The sequence below is a fragment of the Drosophila kikkawai genome, chromosome X (genome assembly GCF_030179895.1).
Source record: "Drosophila kikkawai strain 14028-0561.14 chromosome X, DkikHiC1v2, whole genome shotgun sequence".
NCBI lineage: Eukaryota > Metazoa > Arthropoda > Insecta > Diptera > Drosophilidae > Drosophila > Drosophila kikkawai.
Genome location: NC_091733.1, coordinates 541,401 through 562,493, shown reverse-complemented (window position 1 = coordinate 562,493; position 21,093 = coordinate 541,401). Strand labels below are relative to the sequence as shown.

General features: G+C 43.5%; 1 protein-coding gene across 1 annotated transcript; it reads right to left on the bottom strand.

Moving 5' to 3' along the window:
* Positions 1-16,123: 16,123 nt before the first annotated feature.
* On the bottom strand, positions 16,124-16,957 carry LOC138929083 (uncharacterized). The gene has a single exon (XM_070288061.1). It carries the CDS (start codon positions 16,955-16,957, stop codon positions 16,124-16,126), a length of 834 nt encoding a protein of 277 aa, XP_070144162.1.
* Positions 16,958-21,093: the final 4,136 nt, after the last annotated feature.

Here is a 21,093-nt window from a genome sequence, read left to right as displayed (position 1 = left end):
ATCTTCGTACTCTTTCTCGACCTAATCCCATAGCGCTCGGACTTGGTCGAGATGGATTTGGCAAGAGTACTTGGATGGAGTGGGCGCTGCTGGACTGCAGACTCGGGACTCGAAGTGATTTAGACGGTCACAGATCAAAGTAAATTTGTCTAAAATTGAAGGAGCCATTCTGGATATTTCTTTATAATTTTTACTATAAATAGGTGCAGTGTCCTCTTTTAATAAAGTAGTAACACCGACTTTAAATTAGGATATAGTTTATTTAACTCGACTTTTAACTTGTAATTTAAGTTTACAAAATATGGATTATATATTTGTGCTTATCCGAAACGTGTGCGATCAAAGCGAGATTCTGGCGGCGACTCCTGAACGAAGAGTTGCCAGAGCTTAACACTGCAATCGACTGTTCTATCTAGTATTTTAAAGAAGGGAGCCAGAAACTAGTAGGTGAGACCGCTCCTGGTGACTCTGGCCACTCCATCAACACTACCGGATCCCACATTCGGCCTTCCTGACGTTTCATTCGACCCGAATGGTTTCATGTACTCTGCAACTGTCTTGGTTCTATATGGCCGTTCTCCTTCTCCGACTCTTTCAACTTCATAACGCCCATGATTGTTAATCTTAACTACCTTATAGGGACCTAAGTACTTTCCTTTCAACTTTAAGCCTGTTCCATAGTGGGTGCGTTTAATAGCTACTAAGTCATTTACTGCATACTGGCTTTCTACTTTTCTTTTAGAGTCAAATGCCTTTTTGTTTTCTGTTTGAATATCTTGAATATTCTGTCTTGGTTTTATTCGCAACTTCTCTCTTTCATCGTTTAGCTCTGATATTAAACATTCCTGCATCAACTCCTTTAACTCTAAGTTACTGGAAATACGCATATCGAGGCCTGTTAGAATCTTAAACGGAGACACTTTTGTACTCCTGGGCTCAGTGTTATTAATCGTCTGTTGTACCTTGCCAACCTGCTTATACCAGCATCCTGGACTCTCCTCACTCAGCTTAGACAACATTGCAACCACTATCTTGTGCATGCGCTCTACCTGTCCATTACCTCTGGGAACTCCTGTCGCAATTAGCAAGTGCTGTATCTTCTCCCTTTCGCAATACTCCTTAAACAAGTGTGAAGTGAAAGCAGCTCCTCGATCGGATACAATCCTGTATGGGTTACCAAAAATGACCGACTGACGCTCCAAGCAACTCAAAACTTCTTCAACCCCAGTACTTCGTGTAGGATATAACCATACGTACATAGAAATGGCATCCACTATTACGAGAATGTGATTATAGCGCTTTTTGGTCAACTCCATCGGGCCAACATGGTCTATATGGTACGTAACCAACGGCTTGTCACCTTTATCGATTGGTGTAAGGAACCCTTCTCGCCTACCAGCTTTGGCATTCACTAAGATACACTCGACGCAGCTCTCCACGATTCGTGCTATCTTCTCTTTAGCCTTCTGAATGTAGTACGACTTTTCGACCAACTCCTGAGTCTTTTTTGAAGAAAAGTGACCTTGCTTGTGCGCATTTCGAATGATCTCGTCTTCCATAAGCGACGGCACAACTAGCAACTCCTTATTCTGATCCTTGAATAAAATTCCGTTGGATATATAAAAATCTTCATACCCTTTCGGGGCTTTGCGTTAGCTGTCAAAGGCATCGGACGTGTTTTCGGCTATTAAAAAAGAAAAAGGGAAAATTACAAAAAAATAAATAATTTTCTCATGTTTTCGTGAAGTGCAAACGCATTTTTGCTTCGCTGCGAACTTCATTGTGAAGAATCTATGGACAAGTCCACCTCTGTGGCAAAAGCTATTGCTTTTCCAAATCCGACCTCTAAGGTCGTGGTGTCAGTGCCCTTACTTTCCGTTGTTTGTTCCAATCGCGAAAACCAAGTGAAACCAAAAGACAGTCGCATTTATTCTGGGTGCCGCCCGACTGCGTGGCTTGCGTCTTATCCACTTGGCTACGCTCTTTTTTTTTTGGAGGTCGGATAAAGGACCTATTTATACAACAAGTCAGTAAAGCAGTGCATAATGTCTAATCTTTCGGACACTGAAGAAGATCTAAACATCAGCGAGATCGTGGCTCGGCAGCAACGACAAATGAGTGAGGCACTTAATTGCTCATTAGCCGAATTCAGCCGGCGACTTGCCGCCTCCTCCTCCGGCAACACCGCACCAATATCAAACATTGATGTAGAACCAGAGCTAGCAGTCATAAATGGCGACGATGAAGACTGGTGGACCCCTAGACCGGCGAACAACAAACGCCGTCTCGTCTCCGGATCACCGAGCTCAGCCACCAAAATTCTGAAAAATTCCAATTGCCCTAATACTTCTACCAACCAATTCGATGAACTGTCAGACATGGACACAGACATCGAAGGTCCTCAAGCAGTTAGCCCCGAAGACCCAGCAATAGCTAGTACTTCAACCGGCTTAAGCTCTACCAACAATGCCGGAAGCAACAACAACAATCTCAGCCGGCCTGGGAGTCAGGAACATTTATCCACCCACAAACCACCTCCGATTGTGGTTGATAACTGTGAGAATCTGAACGGACTTATCAGATCCACAGACAAAATCGTTGACCCGACCAAATACTCCCTAAAATGTCATTCCAACAACTCTGTTTCCATCTTAGCTGCTGATTCTGATACATATAGAGCTATAACAAAATCCCTGACTCTTAAAAAAGTTCCTTTCCATTCTTGGCAGTTGAAAGAAGAAAGGACTTATCGAGTTGTCATCCGTGGTGTCCATCATTCTGTCCCGGATGAAAACATAAAGGAAAGCCTTACATCGGCTGGTCACACGGTTCGATTTGTTAACAGGCCCAGAAGCCGCTTCGACAAAACCAAGTTCGTTAACTTAGTTTTTGTTGAACTGGAACCAGCGACAAATAACAAAGAAATCCATGATATTAAAACGCTTTGTAGGCAACGGGTTCAAGTTGAACTCCCTTACAAATAGGATGATGTTGTTCAATGCCACCGGTGTCAAGCTTTTGGACATACAAAAAATCATTGCCAAAAGCTTTTCAACTGCGTCAGATTCGGCCTGCAACACGGTGTGGAGGCCTGCTTAAAGGATCTTCACCAAGTGAAGTGTGTAAACTGTGGCGGAGACCATACAGCTAGCTATAAAGGCTGCCTAGTTTATCAGCAAGTTGCTAATCGACGGATAAGTGTCACAACTCATCGCAGCACCGTTCCCCAACAGCCAGCCCATCCAATAGTTCGGTCTAACCTTGTTACTTCAAGCTCCTACGCTAACGCAGTTCGAGGGCAAGTTAGTCGCCCCCAGCACCATGCTCCTATGAATGTCCTGCATAGTCAACAATTTCCCCCATTGGGCAGCAACTATACTAAGAAAAGTCAGTTACGCCACCAAAAGGAACCGCCTCGACAGCAACACCAGCAGCAGCAGCGCCAGCAGCAGCAGCACCAGCAGCAGCAGCACCACCACCAGCAGCCGCAGCAGCAACAGCAGCAGCACCAACAGCAGCAACAGCACCAGCCGCAGCATTCACAACAACAACAACAGCAGCAGTCTTTCCCTCAACAACAGCGACGCAGCTCGCAGCAATCTTTCAACGACCATCAGTGGCAGCGCCAAGAGCAAATGTTCTTGCAATCGAACGAAAGAATTTCGGTCCTTGTCGCCCAGTTTGACAAATTATTCCAAATGATGGTGTCGATGATGGGTTTTGTCTCTAGACTCCTACCACAAACTTCTCCAGGAACTGCACAAGCAGTTGCTGGATTTTTCCCAGCTAATATAGTCCAACAATGAGTCAAATCGGACTCAAAATTGGTGTGTGGAACGCCGACGGGCTGGCCAACAAAGCACTGGAGCTAGAGCTTTTTGTTCATAAACATCACATAGATATTATGTTGGTCAGCGAAACACACTTCTGCTCTCGATCATATTACAAACTACACGGATATGACGTTCACCTATCTAACCATCCCGCCGATCGCCACCGTGGGGGTTCCGCAGTCATCATAAAGTCCTGTCTCAAACACTACCAATTTTTAACAATGGAACATCAAAGTGCTCAATGTGTCGCAGTCAAAGTCAATACGGATCAAGGTGAAATTGCTATTGCCTCTATTTATTGTCCTCCAAACTTCCAGCGCACCTATGAGGACTTTAGAACACTGTTTGAGGAACTAGGACCTAAATTTCTAATTGCCGGTGATTGGAATGCACACCATCGACTTTGGGGTTGTCGAAATTCCTCTGTTAGTGGAAGAGTATTAGCAAACTATATCCTCAGCTCTCACATTCAAGTCCTTGCAACCGGAGGTCCTACCCACTACCCGTACAGCCAGCGTACGCCTACTGAAAGAGCTCCAAAATAAATAAGAAGTCTTCATGTGTTGATTTTTTGTAAGAAACTGATTTTATTTCATTCAAACCCTAGCTTATATAGCTAACATGAGAATGTACATTGTAGATCTTAGTTCTAGACCCACGCATCGGACAGTTCCCGATCGCGAGAAATATTCTAAGCGCAATAAGGGTGCACATGTCAACCCGATCGTACATATCTTAAACAAACCCAGACCGCTCACAGGAGGTCATATTTCGGGTTACTTGTTACATAGGCTCAAGTGGCGGTTTCAAATAGCTATGCACACAAGTGCTAGACAGTGCACTGTGGCCGGGACTTAATCGCTAACAGATGCGTTCTTATTTATAACCGTGTTCATGTTTGAACATTCTGCCAAGGGCCAGCAAGGTGTGGGTGTATATTTAAATTAGTTGCAATCAAACATAAGTGGACTGTATTTATTTATATTATTAATTTTGCAACTAATATTTTACAACGCCTCTGTATCATGGCTTAATAAACAATTACAATTTCATTTTAATTTTTAATTCATGTTCCTGTGTGAACATTCTGCTAAGGGCCAGCAAGCTGTAAAATTTTAGGTTATCAACAAAAAATACAATACAATTCAAAATTATTTTTTTACGAATTACACATTTTAAGAATTTGCGTACGGACATCGAAAGCATCAGCTTGTAATTGCCTGCTTACGAAATCATAATAATTTTTTATTTTTTATTAGCTGAGTGCTTTTAGTACTCCCAGATACCTCCAAAGTGAGGTCCTGCCGGCGGAATAGGCGGAATAAAATGCCACTCAATTCTATCTTTTAATGGCCTTTGCCAACTTTCTAGCTGCGCCTACAAAATTTGTTCCGTTTATCGGAATAAATAGTAGCGCATTTTCCTCTTCTTGCGACAAACCTTCTGAGTGCTGCTGCAGTCAGTGTTGGATGCGTTGAGGTGCCGCCTGAATCCTCGCTGCTGCTGTCGTCGCTGCTGCTGTCGTGGCTGCCGCCTTGTCGTCGCTGCGGCTGTAGTGGTTGTTGCAGACTTATTTGTAGTTGCTGCCGTGCGGTCGTCCCTCCTTCTCCTTATTCTCCGTCAAGGGCTGGGTAACTTCCACACAAAATTTGTTTGTATTTTGTCGATTACTCGACAATAAAAAATTTTTCATTTTATCATTTCATCTTAAAAAACCAACCAATGGAGGTGGAACAATTTTTTTTTTTTTTTTTTAACAAAAAGGACTCTTTTTTATCCTTTTGCTTTTGGCAATTTCAAATGCCACAAAATAATTTTATTTATTATTTTCCAATTTAATGCACTTTTCTTTCCTTAGCACATTCACTACTGATGTTTTCTTTTATTTTTTTTTGAAAAAAAGGCCTCAGTACGCCTCCAAACCATATATTTCCATGGTATTTTATTCACTTCTGATGTTTTCTTTTATTTTTTTCAAAAGAAGGCCTCAGTACGCCTCCAAACCATATATTTCAATGGTACTGATGTTTTTTTATATTTTTTTCATAAAAAGGCCTCAGTACGCCTCCAAACCATATATTTCAATGGTATTACAGCAACCTTTAGCTATGTCAAGCCTAAATGGTGCTTCAATTTAAACATAAAAGACTCTTTTGTGTCTTTTTGTTTTATAATATTATTCTCTGTTCCTTACCACGGGTGGGGGGAAACAAGAGATCTTTATTTTTGCAGCCTTAATCTTTTAAGGTGCTGGTTTTAAAAACTCTGAACCTCTTACCACAGGGGGGAAAGTTGCAGAGCGGTCGAAGGACCAAAATGAAAGACCGCCCGAATTAGAGGACGTCTTCATACGTTGAGTTTTTGTAAGAAACTGATTTTATTTCATTCAAACCCTAGCTTATATAGCTAACATGAGAATGTACATTGTAGATCTTAGTTCTAGACCCACGCATCGGACAGTTCCCGATCGCGAGAAATATTCTAAGCGCAATAAGGGTGCACATGTCAACCCGATCGTACATATCTTAAACAAACCCAGACCGCTCACAGGAGGTCATATTTCGGGTTACTTGTTACATAGGCTCAAGTGGCGGTTTCAAATAGCTATGCACACAAGTGCTAGACAGTGCACTGTGGCCGGGACTTAATCGCTAACAGATGCGTTCTTATTTATAACCGTGTTCATGTTTGAACACCTACTGCAATTGATTTTGCCATATATGGGGGGATTCGCTCTGAGCGCCTATCCATCTCAGGGAGCTTGGAACTTTGTTCTGATCACATCCCCTTATTAATTGAGCTAAGAAGTGCTGCTCTCAAGGTCTCCCAAAAAACACATATTCTCCCTCGAAACGCGAACATTCCACGGTTTCAGGCAGCAATTAACCAGCTTGTAAACCTCAACATGGTCCTGAGCTCCCCTGAAGACATTGATGATGCCACTGAGATCTTTGTGCGTAACATTCACATTGCTGCCGAATCTTCAACCTGTGGACAAGGTTCAATAAACCCATCAGATCCACCTCATGCTCTTTTAAAACCTGAGGTCCTGGATTTGGTGAGGTCGAAAAGAGCCTTGCGTCGCAGATTCATGCGGTCGCAAAATCCGGCCGACAAAAGAGCATATCGTCGCGCTGAGAACGATCTAAAGAAGTTGCTGCATAAGACAAAAAATGACTATTTCTCAGATCTACTACGCAACGCAGACCCCACAAAACCGTATGGATTTAACCTCTGGAAAGCAGCAAAGTCAGTTAAACGGCAGCCCCCACGCAGAATCCCTATAAAGCGTGCTGACAACACTTGGTGCAGATCGGATGCAGATATTTCTCTGGCTTTTGCTGACGAACTAGAAGGTCGAGGAAGCAACACTGGCTTTTCTTAATACTTCTTGCCCAGATGTAGAGCCCATTCGTCATGTAAGTCCGGAAGAAGTTTGTCTCCAAATTAAAAAACTGCACGTTAGTAAAGCACCAGGATTTGACGGAATCGATAATAGAGTTGCCAAAGCTCTGCCCAAAAAGGGCATATTATTCCTTGTGCTCCTGTTCAACTCCATGTTAAGTATCTACCACTTCCCCACACAATGGAAGTGCGCAGTGATATCGATGATACCTGGCCAGGCAAACCGGAGAACCTTGTTGCTTCTTACCGGCCAATAAGCTTGCTGCCAACATTCTCTAAAATATTCGAGAGAATATTTCTTAGCAGAATGATGGCAGTAAGAAGTGTTCAGGATGCCATTCCAGATCACCAGTTTGGCTTCCGAAATCACCATGGAACGCCAGAACAGGCTCATCGAGTAACGCAGCATATCTTAGATGCTTTTGAAAACGGTCAGTACAGCTCTGCTATCTTCCTTGACGTAAAGGAAGCCTTCGATAGAGTGTGGCACAATGGATTGCTTTTTAAGCTAAAAACACTCCTGCCAGCTGCTCAATATCTCCTTCTGAAATCGTACCTGCTAGAGCGAAAATTTATGGTTGATGTGAGAGGTGAAAGATCATCCATTAGAAGCAGTCGAGCTGGAGTACCGCAAGGGAGTGTTTTGGGTCCTGTGTTATACACCCTTTACACCTTAGCGAGTGGACGAAGAGGTGGAACATATCCATAAATGGAAATAAATCGCAACACTGCAATTTTTCCCTGAGACACAAAATCCTCCCTAGGGTAAAATTTCAGGACACGCTAATTCCTCAATCTCCTCAGGCCCAATACCTGGGATTGATCCTGGATAAGCGGCTCACGTGGAGGCAACACACCACCAAAGTAGAAGCAGCATGCCGTGGAAAACTCAGAAAGCTAAACTGGATGCTAAAGCCCACTAGCAAGCTGAGCCTCAGCAACAAAGTGCTGTTATACAAAGCAATAGTTGTTCCTGCTATGACCTATTGCATCCAGATATGGGGTACTGCGTCCGACTCTAACGTAGTGAAAGTGCAAAGGGTCCAAAACCGGGCGCTGCGCACAATCACAAATGCACCCTGGTTTGCTAGAAATGCAGACATCGCTAACGACCTGCAAATGCTAACAGTGAGGGAGCAGATCAACAGGCACTCAAGTCGGTACAATGAACGGCTTCTGGCCCACACCAACCACCTAGCGGCATCATTGGCCATCCCCATGTCCAGACGAAGACTGAAGAGACGACATCCAGGTGATCTTTGGTTAAGAGGGAGGCAAAGAACCCGAGTCCTACACCAATAACTGAAATGCCTTTGTAAATTATAAATTGTTATTTATCGTTTACTGTTATGTTTCCATGTTATGTTTGTTATTAGTGTTAGTCCCTACGTTTTATAATCATTAATTTGGTTGATTAACGTATAAATAAATATGAACTTATATAAAAAAAAAAAAAAAAAAAAAATCATACCCTTTCGTCTCAACAACACTCTTCACTGCCCTAGTCCAATCATCCGTTTGCTGTGCTTCTCTTAAGCGATGTATTAAGCTATCCGTCACAACAAAACAATACACCCTGCTCAACGCATCCACATGTCTCATCTTGCTGCCTGACCTATGTTCGATTTCATAGTCGAAATCTTGCAAGTACATCGCCCAACGCGAAACTCTAAGCGGAATCTCTTTCTTTTTCATAGTCATGGCAAAGGCATTGCAGTCTGTGACTATTTTGAATCTTTTCCCAAGAACGTAAACTCGCCACTTTATCAAAGCTCCGATAACTGCAAGAACTTCAAGTTCATACGAATGATATTTCTCTTCGCAAGGTTTGATCTTCCGACTCATATAGAAAATTGGGTGCCACAAACCATCTTCTCTGCCTTTCTGAAGTAACACGGCTCCAAATCCGAACTTTGAAGCGTCGGTATGAATTTCCGTTTCAAGTGTAGGGTCATACAGTTTCAGAACAGGCCCACTGATTAACGCAGCCTTTAATTTTCCAAAAGCTTCTACTTGCATCTCTTTGAACTCAAACTTTTGCTTCCTTCCGCAACAAGTCAGACAACGGCTTTGCAATACCTGCGTAGTTTTCTACGAACCTTCGAAAATACGACGTCAAACCTAAAAATCGTTGTATTCCCTTTTTATCACGAAGAATAGGAAAATCAGCAACCGCTCTAGTTTTCTCCTTACCTGGTTTGATGGTACCATTTTCTACAATGTATCCAAGGAAATGTACTCTCTTCTTCAATAACTGACACTTGCTCCAATTTATACGCAAACCGTTTTCTTCTGCCACTTTCAAAACTCGCCCTAACTTCTGCACGCCCTGTTCTACATTCTTGCTAGCAATGATCACATCATCCATGTACACTACTGCATCGTCGTTTTTTATCAAATCCCGTAAGACAGCCATTATAAATCTGGTAAACACTGCTGGAGAATTTGTGATACCGAAAGGTACAAACATGAACTCGTACTGCCCACTCATGGTAACGAACGAAGTATACTTCTGAGATTCTGGTGACACAGGAACATGAAAGAATCCATTGGTCAAATCCAGGGTTGTGAAAATCTCTCCACCTTGCAGTTTTTCAATAACGCAATCCATATGTGCTGTTGGAAAGTTATCTCTGACTATCTTTTCGTTCAATTTACGGTAGTCGCAGCACAAACGCTTCTTACCATTCTTCTTGTCAACTAAAACAACTGGCGAAGCAAACTCTGACGTACTTGGTTTAATTATACCTTCCTTAAGCCATTCTTCGACCTGAGCATCAACTATCTTCTGATCGCAATAAGCCAAACGCCTTGGGTGTTGATATACTGGCAATTCATCTGTCAACAAAATCTTCATCTCCACTGGCGAACTATGATTTCTCTTCGGATTATAATTCTTCACCAACAACCCTACTTCTGCAGCGACACCTTCAGTTAAATGATCCAATTCCAACCCTAACTCTCGATCTTCTGTGCTTAACATGCAAAGGCTACCAAATTCATTCATTAATTGCATGCAGGAACTCTCTGTTATCTGCGCCTGGTCTTGTTGGATGCACTGCACCCTTTTCGAAAACACAGTTCCTTTCTTCGTGACCATCATGTCGACGTTCTCCAAGATTGTTGTCCCTAAAATAGCATCGAACTTCATATCTTCGTCTGGGATTACGTGGAATTCAATCCACATTTCTATGCCGTCGATACTGACTGGCGCTTTGAAGCTGCCGAAAGTCAGCACCTGACTTTCTCCAATTCCTGTCAAAACTCTTTGCCTGCCCATCAAGCTGCCTACGCCTACGCCAAGTTTTAAGAATACACGTCTACGCATTAAGCAAAGCTCCGCTCCTGTATCGATAAGTCCTTTGAATTCAATATTCGTGCAAAAAACCGATTTCAGCTCAAGACCGCAAGCAACTGGTTCACGAGCTTGCTTTGGGATTACTTTCTCTGCCTGAACCACATTGGTTCTCTCCTCAGTTTTGACTTGAGCCTCTACTCTGCACTGCGCTGCTCGATGTCCTGGCCGATTACATTTGAAACATTTCTCCTGCACTGGACAATCTCTTTTCATATGTGAAGGATCGCCACACCTGAAACATTTCCTCACAGAATCTGTTGTCTTTTCTTTGTTGAATTCGGTCCCTGCCTTACCGCTCTGAGAAGCGTACTTGTTGTCTGACTTATATGCGCTTCTTGCTTTTTAGTATGCTTCAATCTGCCACTTCAAGTCTTTTAAATTTCTAGCCTGGTACAACATAGATTTATTTGACCGTGCATCTGGAATTCCTTCTACGAAGTACTCAAACGTATAGGTTTAGCTATCTCCATTAAGGCATAGAGATACTCTTGCAAAGATTCTCCCTTATGCTGACGACGTTTTCCCAACCTGCGATGAATCTCTGCTGTAGATATTTGCACTCCAAACTCCTGCAACAACGCTGACTTCAAACTTTCCCAGTCATTAATATCTCTCTGGCTACGCACAAACATTTTTGCTGCTCCACTCAGTAACTGCTTTGCATAAACAAACTGCTGCAGTGAACTCCACTCTACGGTAGCCGCACAATCTTCAAGCTCTTCGATCCACAGATCTATATTGGGAACACCTACGCTGAGAAACACTCTCTTCGACGTCTTTCAAAGTAAACCATGATCTAGACTGTCCCTGCGCTTCTTGGCCATGTTGTCTAACTGCCCTGTTGCGGTTATTAGTCGGTGTGGAGGATGTTGACCTAAACTCAGCGGCCTCACCCTCATTCTCTGACTCACCCTCATCTATCAAACCATAATGAGTTAGCAATCGTTGTTGTAGTTCAGCTTTCAATCCGGTTGTATTCAACTGCAGCTCTGACAACTTCCGTCTCAATTCTTCCACTCGCAATGCCAAGATCTCGCTTCTCTCCATTTTTCCAATTTATCCTGCAGAAAATTACAGTTAATAAGATAACAAAGTGTTTTATCTCTAATATCTTTTGCGCAAATTGTAAACGATAACTCTGTCTTTGCACTAATGCATCAGACTGTACAAAAAAAACCTGTGGCAACCCTGTTTCGGGCTGCGTCTCTTGCTGTCTCTCTTCTTTTCGTGTTCACCGCTCTCTTCTTCGTCTTCTGCGCACAGCAACCAGCGACTCTGCTATGCCTCCAATTGGAATTTGCTTTGCCTGTTTGCAAAACCACGTGCCTTAGCTCTGGCCAACAAGGTTATGCTTGCACGCACTGACGATGCTCTGCTGCTCCCGTCTGCACCTTCACGTCTGCTCCGCTGCTTGTCCACCTCTAGATCTTAAGCTTGATCTGCTTCTGCTCCTCGTGTTCCTGCCCTGGCAAACACGCTCTTGCTTGCACGAACTGCTAACGCCACCAGCTCCTATGTCTTGTTTGTTCTTGTCCGCTTGATCTTCCTCCAGCCTGATCCGCTGCTTCCTTTACTTCCCAGCCTGCTACGCTGCTGCTCCGCAACTGTACCGCTGCCTCTCCGATGTCAAACTCAATTAGAATCGCCTGGCCGTCCACGTCTGCCTCCAATTCCGTGTTCCAATCCTGGCCAACACGTTCTTGCCCGCACGAACCGCTAACGCCACCAGCTCCTATGTCTTGTTCGCTCTTGTCTGTCTGCTCTTTCTCCAGCCTGATCCGCTGCTTCTTAATTCTCGCTCTTTACCAGCCTCATCCGTTGAATCTCCATTCGTTGGTCACCGCCACGCTTTTCTGTCTTTGCCACTCGCTGTTTCTGTCTTACTCGCCCATGTGTGTGTGTCTTTTCGCCTTCTGATGAAATTCTTTTTCGCCTTCTGATGAAATACTTTTCCGCTTCTCTTTCTGTCTCTGTCACTATCTGACCAATTTTCGTTCCTTTTCCAAAACTCTTGACCAGTTTTGAACTTGCAATTTCATCAAACTCCGCACCGCACAATATTTTGTTAGTTATGCATATTTTCCGTGTGTGAAATATGCGATTTAAGGTCCAAGTTGTCGAATGGTGGGCAATATCCCGGTTGAGCCCCCAAAAATGCAGTGTCCTCTTTTAATAAAGTAGTAACACCGACTTTAAATTAGGATATAGTTTATTTAACTCGACTTTTAACTTGTAATTTAAGTTTACAAAATATGGATTATATATTTGTGCTTATCCGAAACGTGTGCGATCAAAGCGAGATTCTGGCGGCGACTCCTGAACGAAGAGTTGCCAGAACTTAACACTGCAATCGACTGTTCTATCTAGTATTTTAAAGAAGGGAGCCAGAAACTAGTAGGTGAGACCGCTCCTGGTGACTCTGGCCTCTCCATCAACACTACCGGATCCCACATAGATATTACAAAAAAATTTATAGGTCGAAGTTGGATTGGGAATTTAGGAACCAATCGGACTCGTAATAATTATTTTTGAAATAATTATTATTTGTGGAAAATTGTATTTTTCTCGTATGAAATTTAAATCGGGAATGTTTGAATTAAATACGGAATTACGAAAATACGGTCACACTAATGCGGATATGGAAGCACACTTGGATTTCTAACTTAATCGGTTAGTTGGAATTTTAATATAAAATACATAATTTAAAATTATTTTATTTGTCTGGTCTTATTTGATTGACCAGTGCTGTATTTCGGAACCAATACGTGTGTGTGTCAGAGAACGGCAAGGGTGCCTGTTTCGACAACTCTATTCACACTTGTCAAAATTTTGGTGCCGGTGTTTCTTACCACCGGCAAATAAAGTAAACGAGTCGCACACACATAAACTTGCACGAGTATAACGAGTGGCATGTCTACCGAGCATTGATTTTATTCATTTTACACCTGGTACTTTTCGTTGCTCGGTGCCGGTGGCACTCACACACATAACTAAACGAGCGAGTAGTTGAAGCACACAAAAAATACTCGGGTGTTTTGAAGTCATCCGAGTAGTTTTTGTGTGCTTTGCCCTCTCGTTCAATTAGCATTCGGTTTTTTTACTATGTGTTAACGACGATAATCGCACTCTTCTCGCTCTTGTCAACGCACGTGAAAATCGACTGCATAACATTGGTTTGGTGACGCTAAAGACAAAAAATTGCAAGATGACTGAAATTGCACAAACATTAAAAAACAAAATAGATTCGGGAACCTACAAAGTGAACAAAAGAACAAAGGGAAAAAGCTTAATTTGGAACATTTTGTACGAAATTTTGAAAGAGGACGACACTGTGGTTGACGGATGGATTTATTGCGGTAAATGTAAAAAAATTCTAAAATACGTGGTAAACCAAACGTCGAACTTATCTCGTCACAAATGTTGTGTAGAATTGAAGCAACCCAAAGAAGTTAAAAAAGTGTCAGAGAGTGACAAAAAACAAGCCACAATAAAGTGCACGGAGTGGGTTGTGCGAGACTGTCGTCCATTTTCTGCAGTTTCTGGATCGGGATTCAAAAACTTGGTCAACTTTTTCATCAAAATCGGTGCCACCTATGGCGAAAACGTGGACGTGGACGACCTAATACCCGATGAGAGAACATTAAGCCAGAATGCGGAAAAACTAGCCATGGAAAAAAGGAAAATTGTTGCTGAGGATGTTTAAGATCTAATGGAAAGCGGAGGAGTGGCAGCAACGCAAGATATGTGGGCAGACCAATACGTCCAAAGGAATTTTTTGGGTGTCACATTACACTACCAAAAAAATTATAAACTTCATGACATCATTCTGGGAATAAAATCTATGGATTGTGCTAAATCTACAGGTGAAAATATTTTGGATAAAATAAAAAGCTTGTTTTTAGAATATAATGTTGAAAACATAAAAAACATAACATTTGTTACGGATAGAGGAGCGAATATTAAAAAGGCTTGGAAAACAATATACGTTTAAATTGCAGCAGCCATCTTTTCGCCAATGTTGTACAAAAATCTTTTGAGCAAACAACCGAATTGGCTGAAACCGTGCACGCTTGCAAGAAAATTGTAAAATATATCAAGAAGGCGAACTTGCAACACCGGCTTCAAACCACAGTGAAAGGGGCATGTCCAACTCGCTGGAATTCTATTGTCGATAATTGGCTGACAATAACACAGTTGTTAAGCGAGTCTCCAGGAGCACAAAGACTTATGGACGTCAACATATCCATATTGAAGCCGTTGGTGGAGTTGCTGCAGCATTTTGAGCGGATTTTTAAAGAACTACAAACATGCAGCTTGCCGTCACTGTGTTTCGTAATACCCTCCATTTCCAAAATTTATGAACTTTGCGATGCAAATATTGACGATTTTTCATCAGTTGCCGTTTTGAAAGAAAATATAAAACAAAACGTCGATGTAATTTGGAAAAAAAAATGTGAGTACCAATAACCGAACATTTTGAAGCTATCGACTGGTGGAAAGCTAACGAGTTCAATTACCCTCGGTTGTCGAAGCTTGCCTTTATACTCCATGCGATACCTGCAAGCAGTCCCGCCGCTGAAAGGGTGTTTTCGTTGGCAGGCAATATTATCACTGAAAAACGAAATAGACTGTCTCCCAAATCTGTTGACAGTATAATATTTTTGCACTCCTTTTTAAAAAATATGAATATTTCCGAATTTGAAAAATAGAACAAATGAAAATGTATACTGTTTTTTTTTTATTTACTTTAATGTATTTTGGTTGTACCATGTTGAAAAAGGAATCACAAAAATGAACTAGAGCATCTAGTCACCGGGAGTTGTTTTTGGCTCAAGTATTGTGTTCTAGCTTTTACTTACTAGAAAATTTCGAGCATTTCTCGCTCAACTTCAACACACACACCGAATCAAAATAAGACTCCTAGACGAACTACGCTTGTGTGCACAAATATACGAGAACTATTGTCGAGTGCTTACTCGCACCCTATTCTCGTTGCCGAAAAATAACTCGGGTGTCAAAAATACTCGGTGTTTATCCGGTGGTCCGGTTGATCCGGTGGTTTGCTGCCGCTCTCTGGTGTGTGTATATTTGTGCACTTGTCGTATGCAAGTGCAAAATAGCGGAGATAAGGATAGGCGGAAAAAATTGCCAAATATTGGAGCGTCGACTGGCAGACGAATTTGTATGTATGTACATATGTATATTTAATTAGGTGAAGCTCAGGATAGAGCAAGGGAGAGTAAATAAATTAAATATACAAATGAAGTTGGCGCTGCAGTGCAGTATTGAAATAAATTTACAATCGTAGTAGCTGCGGACAGTAATTGAAATATGTTGGATTATATGTTTATATTATTGTTGTAAATATATGTTTCGGATTTTTTTTTTTATTTTTAATTCGTTTATTGAAGCAAAGAATATACAAAAGAAGTGGGGGGATAGAGGGGTTGGGTCACACAGATATCGGGACGGTATGCTCGCGCGGTACGGCCGCGAAGCAATGCTTCGCGCGGGCGATGATCCCGACCTATGTTGCCTCCTGGTTCCTGCGTCGCTCCTCTGCTAGGAGCTCCGTCATAGCCTTCGCTGTGAAGTCCGACACGGCCTGCCAGTTCGCTTCGGACAACAACATCAGCGGAACTAGGTTTTCCGCTGAGATGGTGTTGCCCAGCCAGGCTTCCAGCGATGCTCGCTCACCGGCAAACCTCGCACAGTTAAACACCGTGTGTTCTGCCGACTCCTCCAGTTGTTCTTGGCAGTGCGTGCAGGAGTCGTCTTCCTCGTGGCCCAATCTCCGCAGGTAGCTCCGAAAGCAGCCGTGGCCGCTGAGGATCTGGGTCAGGTGGAAGTTTATCTGACCGTGCTTCCTCTTCAGCCAGCAATCCAACTGGGGAATCATCCGATACGTCCATCTTCCCTTGGACGCTGCCAAGGTGGCGTCTTTCGCCGCTAAGCGTAGCACCTGCTTGTCACGAGGTGTCAGCGTTCTACCAATCGTCTGGCCGTGGATACTGGCCCTCTCTGCTGCGAGCAGATCCAGTGGCGGAGTCCCGGCTAGGACAAGCGCGGCCTGGTCGGACACCGCCCTAAAGGCGCTGCTTATGCGTAGTGCCGCGAGGCGATGGGCCGAGCACAGTCCGCGAGTATAGGCCGGGGTCGCCAGTGCCTGTCCCCAGACTGGTGCCACAGAAAGCATGCTGGCTCGTGCTACGCTGGACAGCCACGAGTTTATGCGGCTGATGCTCCTGTCGCACAGCTCTTCTGCTCTTGCGAGTTCCTTGTCGAATACGGCTATGTCGTCGGCGAATCCCACCAGCTCGGTCCGACCTGGTAGCGGGAGCCGCAGAGCACCGTCATACATAGCGTTCCACAGCAACGGTGCCAGGACCGACCCTTGCGGCACTCCGCAGGAAAGCTCGGCCGATCTGGCACCGGCCTCAGAGTCGTACACCAGAGTCCTGCCTCTGAAGTAACTCTTCAACAGCTCTAAGAGGTACGGGGGTACCCCGAAGCTGGATAGTGCGTCTAGGATACAATCCCATCTCGCCGTGTTAAAGGCGTTGCGGACGTCTAGCGTGACACTCAGGCAGTACTCCTTCGCGCCTCCTTTTCACCGTTGTCCCGGCGGCTTTTGCGATGCCCACCACTTTTGAGATGGCATCAACCGTCGACGTAGCCTTCCTGAATCCAAACTGGGAGTCGGATAGATCGCCGGCCGCAGCAATTGCCGTCTCAAGCCTCGTCCGGATCAGCTGTTCCAGCACCTTGCCCGCCCAGTCAATCAGGCAGATAGGTCGGTGGGCGGAAGGGTCTTCTGGCGGAGAGCTCCGCGAATAGGTCCGGGCGAAGCGAAAGAGCAAGTCTCAGGACTCTGTTGGGGAAGAGGTCGGGGCCGGGGGCTTTCGCCTCTCTGATTCTCGTCGCCGCTGCCAGGATTTCCGTCTCCAGGACTGGCTCGAATCCTTCCAGTGAGTGTGTAGCCGTCTCCAGCGTGGCTCTGGGGTTATCCACCCTCGGGAATAGGTGCTCGACAATCCTGTCGATGCTCTCCGCGGCGTGGGGGGCGCCCTGTTTTGCCCCGTGGATCTTCTTGACGATGATCCTATAGGTGTTCCCCCAAGGATCGCGATCCGCGGTGTCGCACAGGTCCAGGAAGCATTTGGTTTTACTTTCCCGGATTGCCGCCTTAAGAGCCTTGCGGCACCGATGGCGACCGCCTCTCCAGGTGGGAGCTCGAGCGGTAGGAGCGCTGGTAGCGGCGCCTCGCCTTGATGCACTCCGTTCTGGCCGCGGCAATAGCATGGTTCCACCAGTACACCGAGTCCCTGTGACGAGAGTGGGCGCGCTTGGCGGTCATGCAGTTATCGCATGCGGCTTGCAGCTGGTTCATAGCAGACTCCGCCTTCAGCTCTGCACAGACGTTTGCTTTCAGTCTCTGCATGTGTTCCGCAAAGGATTGGATGTCCAGAGTGTCGGCCTTGTAACCCCTTCGTGTTGGGGGAGGCAGCGGTGTTGGATGCGCTCGCCGAGTGTCCAGCGCGGTGAGGATCGCTGCGTGATCGCTCCCCGTGTAGGCGTCGCTCAGGACCCAGGTGCACTGGCTAGCCCTGGAGCAGCTCACAAACGTGAGGTCAATCACCGAACTCGCCCCGGCTCTGCTAAAGGTGGGCTGCGCCCCAGTGTTGAGGAGGGTGACGTCGAGTTAAGAGAAGGCCTCGAGGAGGGTCCTGCCTCTGGCATTGGTGATGGAGCTACCCCACTCCACCGCCCACGCGTTAAAGTCACCGGCTATAAGTGACGGAGTGTGGCCTCTCGCGTCTGTGGCTAGCCGATCCACGGCGTCCCCAAATTCCGCAAGTTACATGCTCGGTGCCAGGTAGACACTATACATCCACCAGCTTGCCATCTTGGCACGCACGAAGTCTCTCTCTGAGCGAACGTCAGCCATTCGATTGGGTGTGTTGCCGCATGACCAAAGGGCAGCTTTGCCAGAGCTAGTGATGTTTTAGCGATGTTTTCCGATGTTTTTCGATGGTTTTGTTGATATCGATGTTGACCGATGCATCGATGTTGACCGATGCATCGATGTTTCACGAAACATCGGTCTCTAATTTCACGAAACGTCGGTCTCTAATTGTTATTGAGTCGGAGTTGGTTGTAAAGTGAAAAAATTACAAAATATATAAGAAATGCCAAAGTAAGTATACTTATTAGTTTTAAATGAATATATATGGCAATAACAAATTAGAGAATAACGTCAAAGACTAGCTTTTGTTGAAAATATTTCACCAAACTGAACACAAGCAGTGTTAAATGTACGATATGCGCGAAAATATTAAAAACGTGTGGAAACACTACGAACATGAAGGATCATCTACGTGCAGTACATAAAATAAATAAGGATGATGTGGAAATCGACCAGACTGAGCCAAAAAGGATTGCATCCCAATTGTCAATAATGCAAAGTTTCGAAAATGCAGCAGAATTCGGCAGCGATGGCCAAAAAACAAAACAAATTAACAATGCCGTTGTGTATATGATCGCAAAAGGCATGCAGCCGTTTTCCATTGTTGACAATGAGGGATTCATTAACTTAATGAAAACTGTTTCACCACGTTACAGAATACCCTCGCGGGGTACTATTACGAAATGGGTGGAGCATAAACACGTGCAGTTAAAGGAAATCAGCAAGACACTGCTGCAAGACAAAACTGTCACCATCACAATGGATGTGTGGAGCGACCAGATGACGATGCGAAGTTATCTGGGCATAACTGTGCATTTTCATGATCAACATGACATGGCGTCATTGACTATCGGTGTTTTAGAGCTCTCCGAGAGGCACACTGGAGCTTACCTCGGTAATATGTTGGAAACATGCTGCACCGATTGGAATATTGAAAAACACTTAGTGACTGCCGTTGTCACCGACAACGGAGCAAATGTTGTTAAAGCTGTGGAGCTAAGTTTTGGACGAAATAAGCACATATCGTGTTTTGCCCATACTCTAAATTTAATTGCGCGAGCTGCCATGCAGAAAAATGGAATAAGCTCAATTATTGTCAAGGTGAAGGAAATTGTCACTTTTTTCAAGAAAAGCTTCGTGGCAAGCGACAATTTGCGAAAACATACGGATAAAACATTAATACAAGACGTTCCTACGAGATGGAACAGCACGTTTTACATGATCCAGCGTTTTTTGGAGCTCAAAACTGTTGTGAATGATATTCTTTTAAGTGTGTGCAACGAATTGTCTATGTTGAACGGAAATGAGTTGCAATTGCTAAATGACTTCATTCCAATGCTTCGCTCGAGGAACAAATATAATAAGCGGAGATTCCTATTGCACAGCTAGCATGGTAATTCCAATGGTAAACATTTTGAAAGAAAAATTGGCTAATGTTACACCGAACATGCCAGATGCAAAAGACATAAAGGACTTCTTGCTACAGGAAATCGATAGGCGTATGGGCGCAATCGAGGAGGTATTATTAAAATCTAGCATAGTTAACTTCAATATTTATTTTTAATGTATTGTTTTAGGTCTCAATTCTGGCAATGGCAACTTTCCTTGATCCCCGTTTTAAGAAATTGCATTTCAAAGACGCGCAGGCATGCGAAACTTCAATCCAAAAAATAAAATCAATCGTCAAACCGATGGCAACCGAGAACGTCAAGGAAAACCTGAAAAATTCAACAAATAACAATTCGAGTTCTTTTTGGGACCATCACCATCATTTGGCAGAGTCGCACAGTCCCAATGGCGATGTAGATATTGAAGTAATGTCGTATCTGCAAATGCCATTAGCACCTTTTCACAGCAACCCTTTACAAATATGGGATGGTATGAAAAATTCTTATCCTAATTTACATAGAGTAGCTTTACAATTTTTACCGGTAGTGGGATCATCTGTTCCCTCTGACAGAGTGTTTTCAGCTGCTTCTAATGTTTTGAATCGAAAAAGAAATAGGATATGCCCAGATCGGCTAAGTTGAATTTTATTTTTGAAAAGCGTAAACAAAAAATATTATTTCTGTAATTCGAAAGACTAAGATTACTATGAAACTCTAAGAATGAAAAGACTGCTAGAAAGCATTATTATTTTTAAGTTTTTGTGCCTATGCAAAATATCTAAAAAAAAAAATGAAAGACTGCTATGAAATTTTGTTATATTTGTTTTAATGTTTATTGCCTATTTTATAATTTAAAAGAAAATGAAAAACTGCTATGAAAGCAGTATTATTTTTAATTTTCATATTCTGTAATAAATTAAGAGTGCTGTGAAAGCATAAATATTGAATTTATTCGTTTTTTATAATATAAAAATAAACAAAAAATATATAAATACTTCGGAAAGTTGTTTGAAGCTTTTATTCATAAATAATATAATAGAATTAAGCCTTTTGTAATTTAGTAGAAAATTCATCGATGCATCGAGCATCGATGTTTTTTTTAGCAATATTTTCCGATGTTTTCCGATGTTTTTTGTATACCGA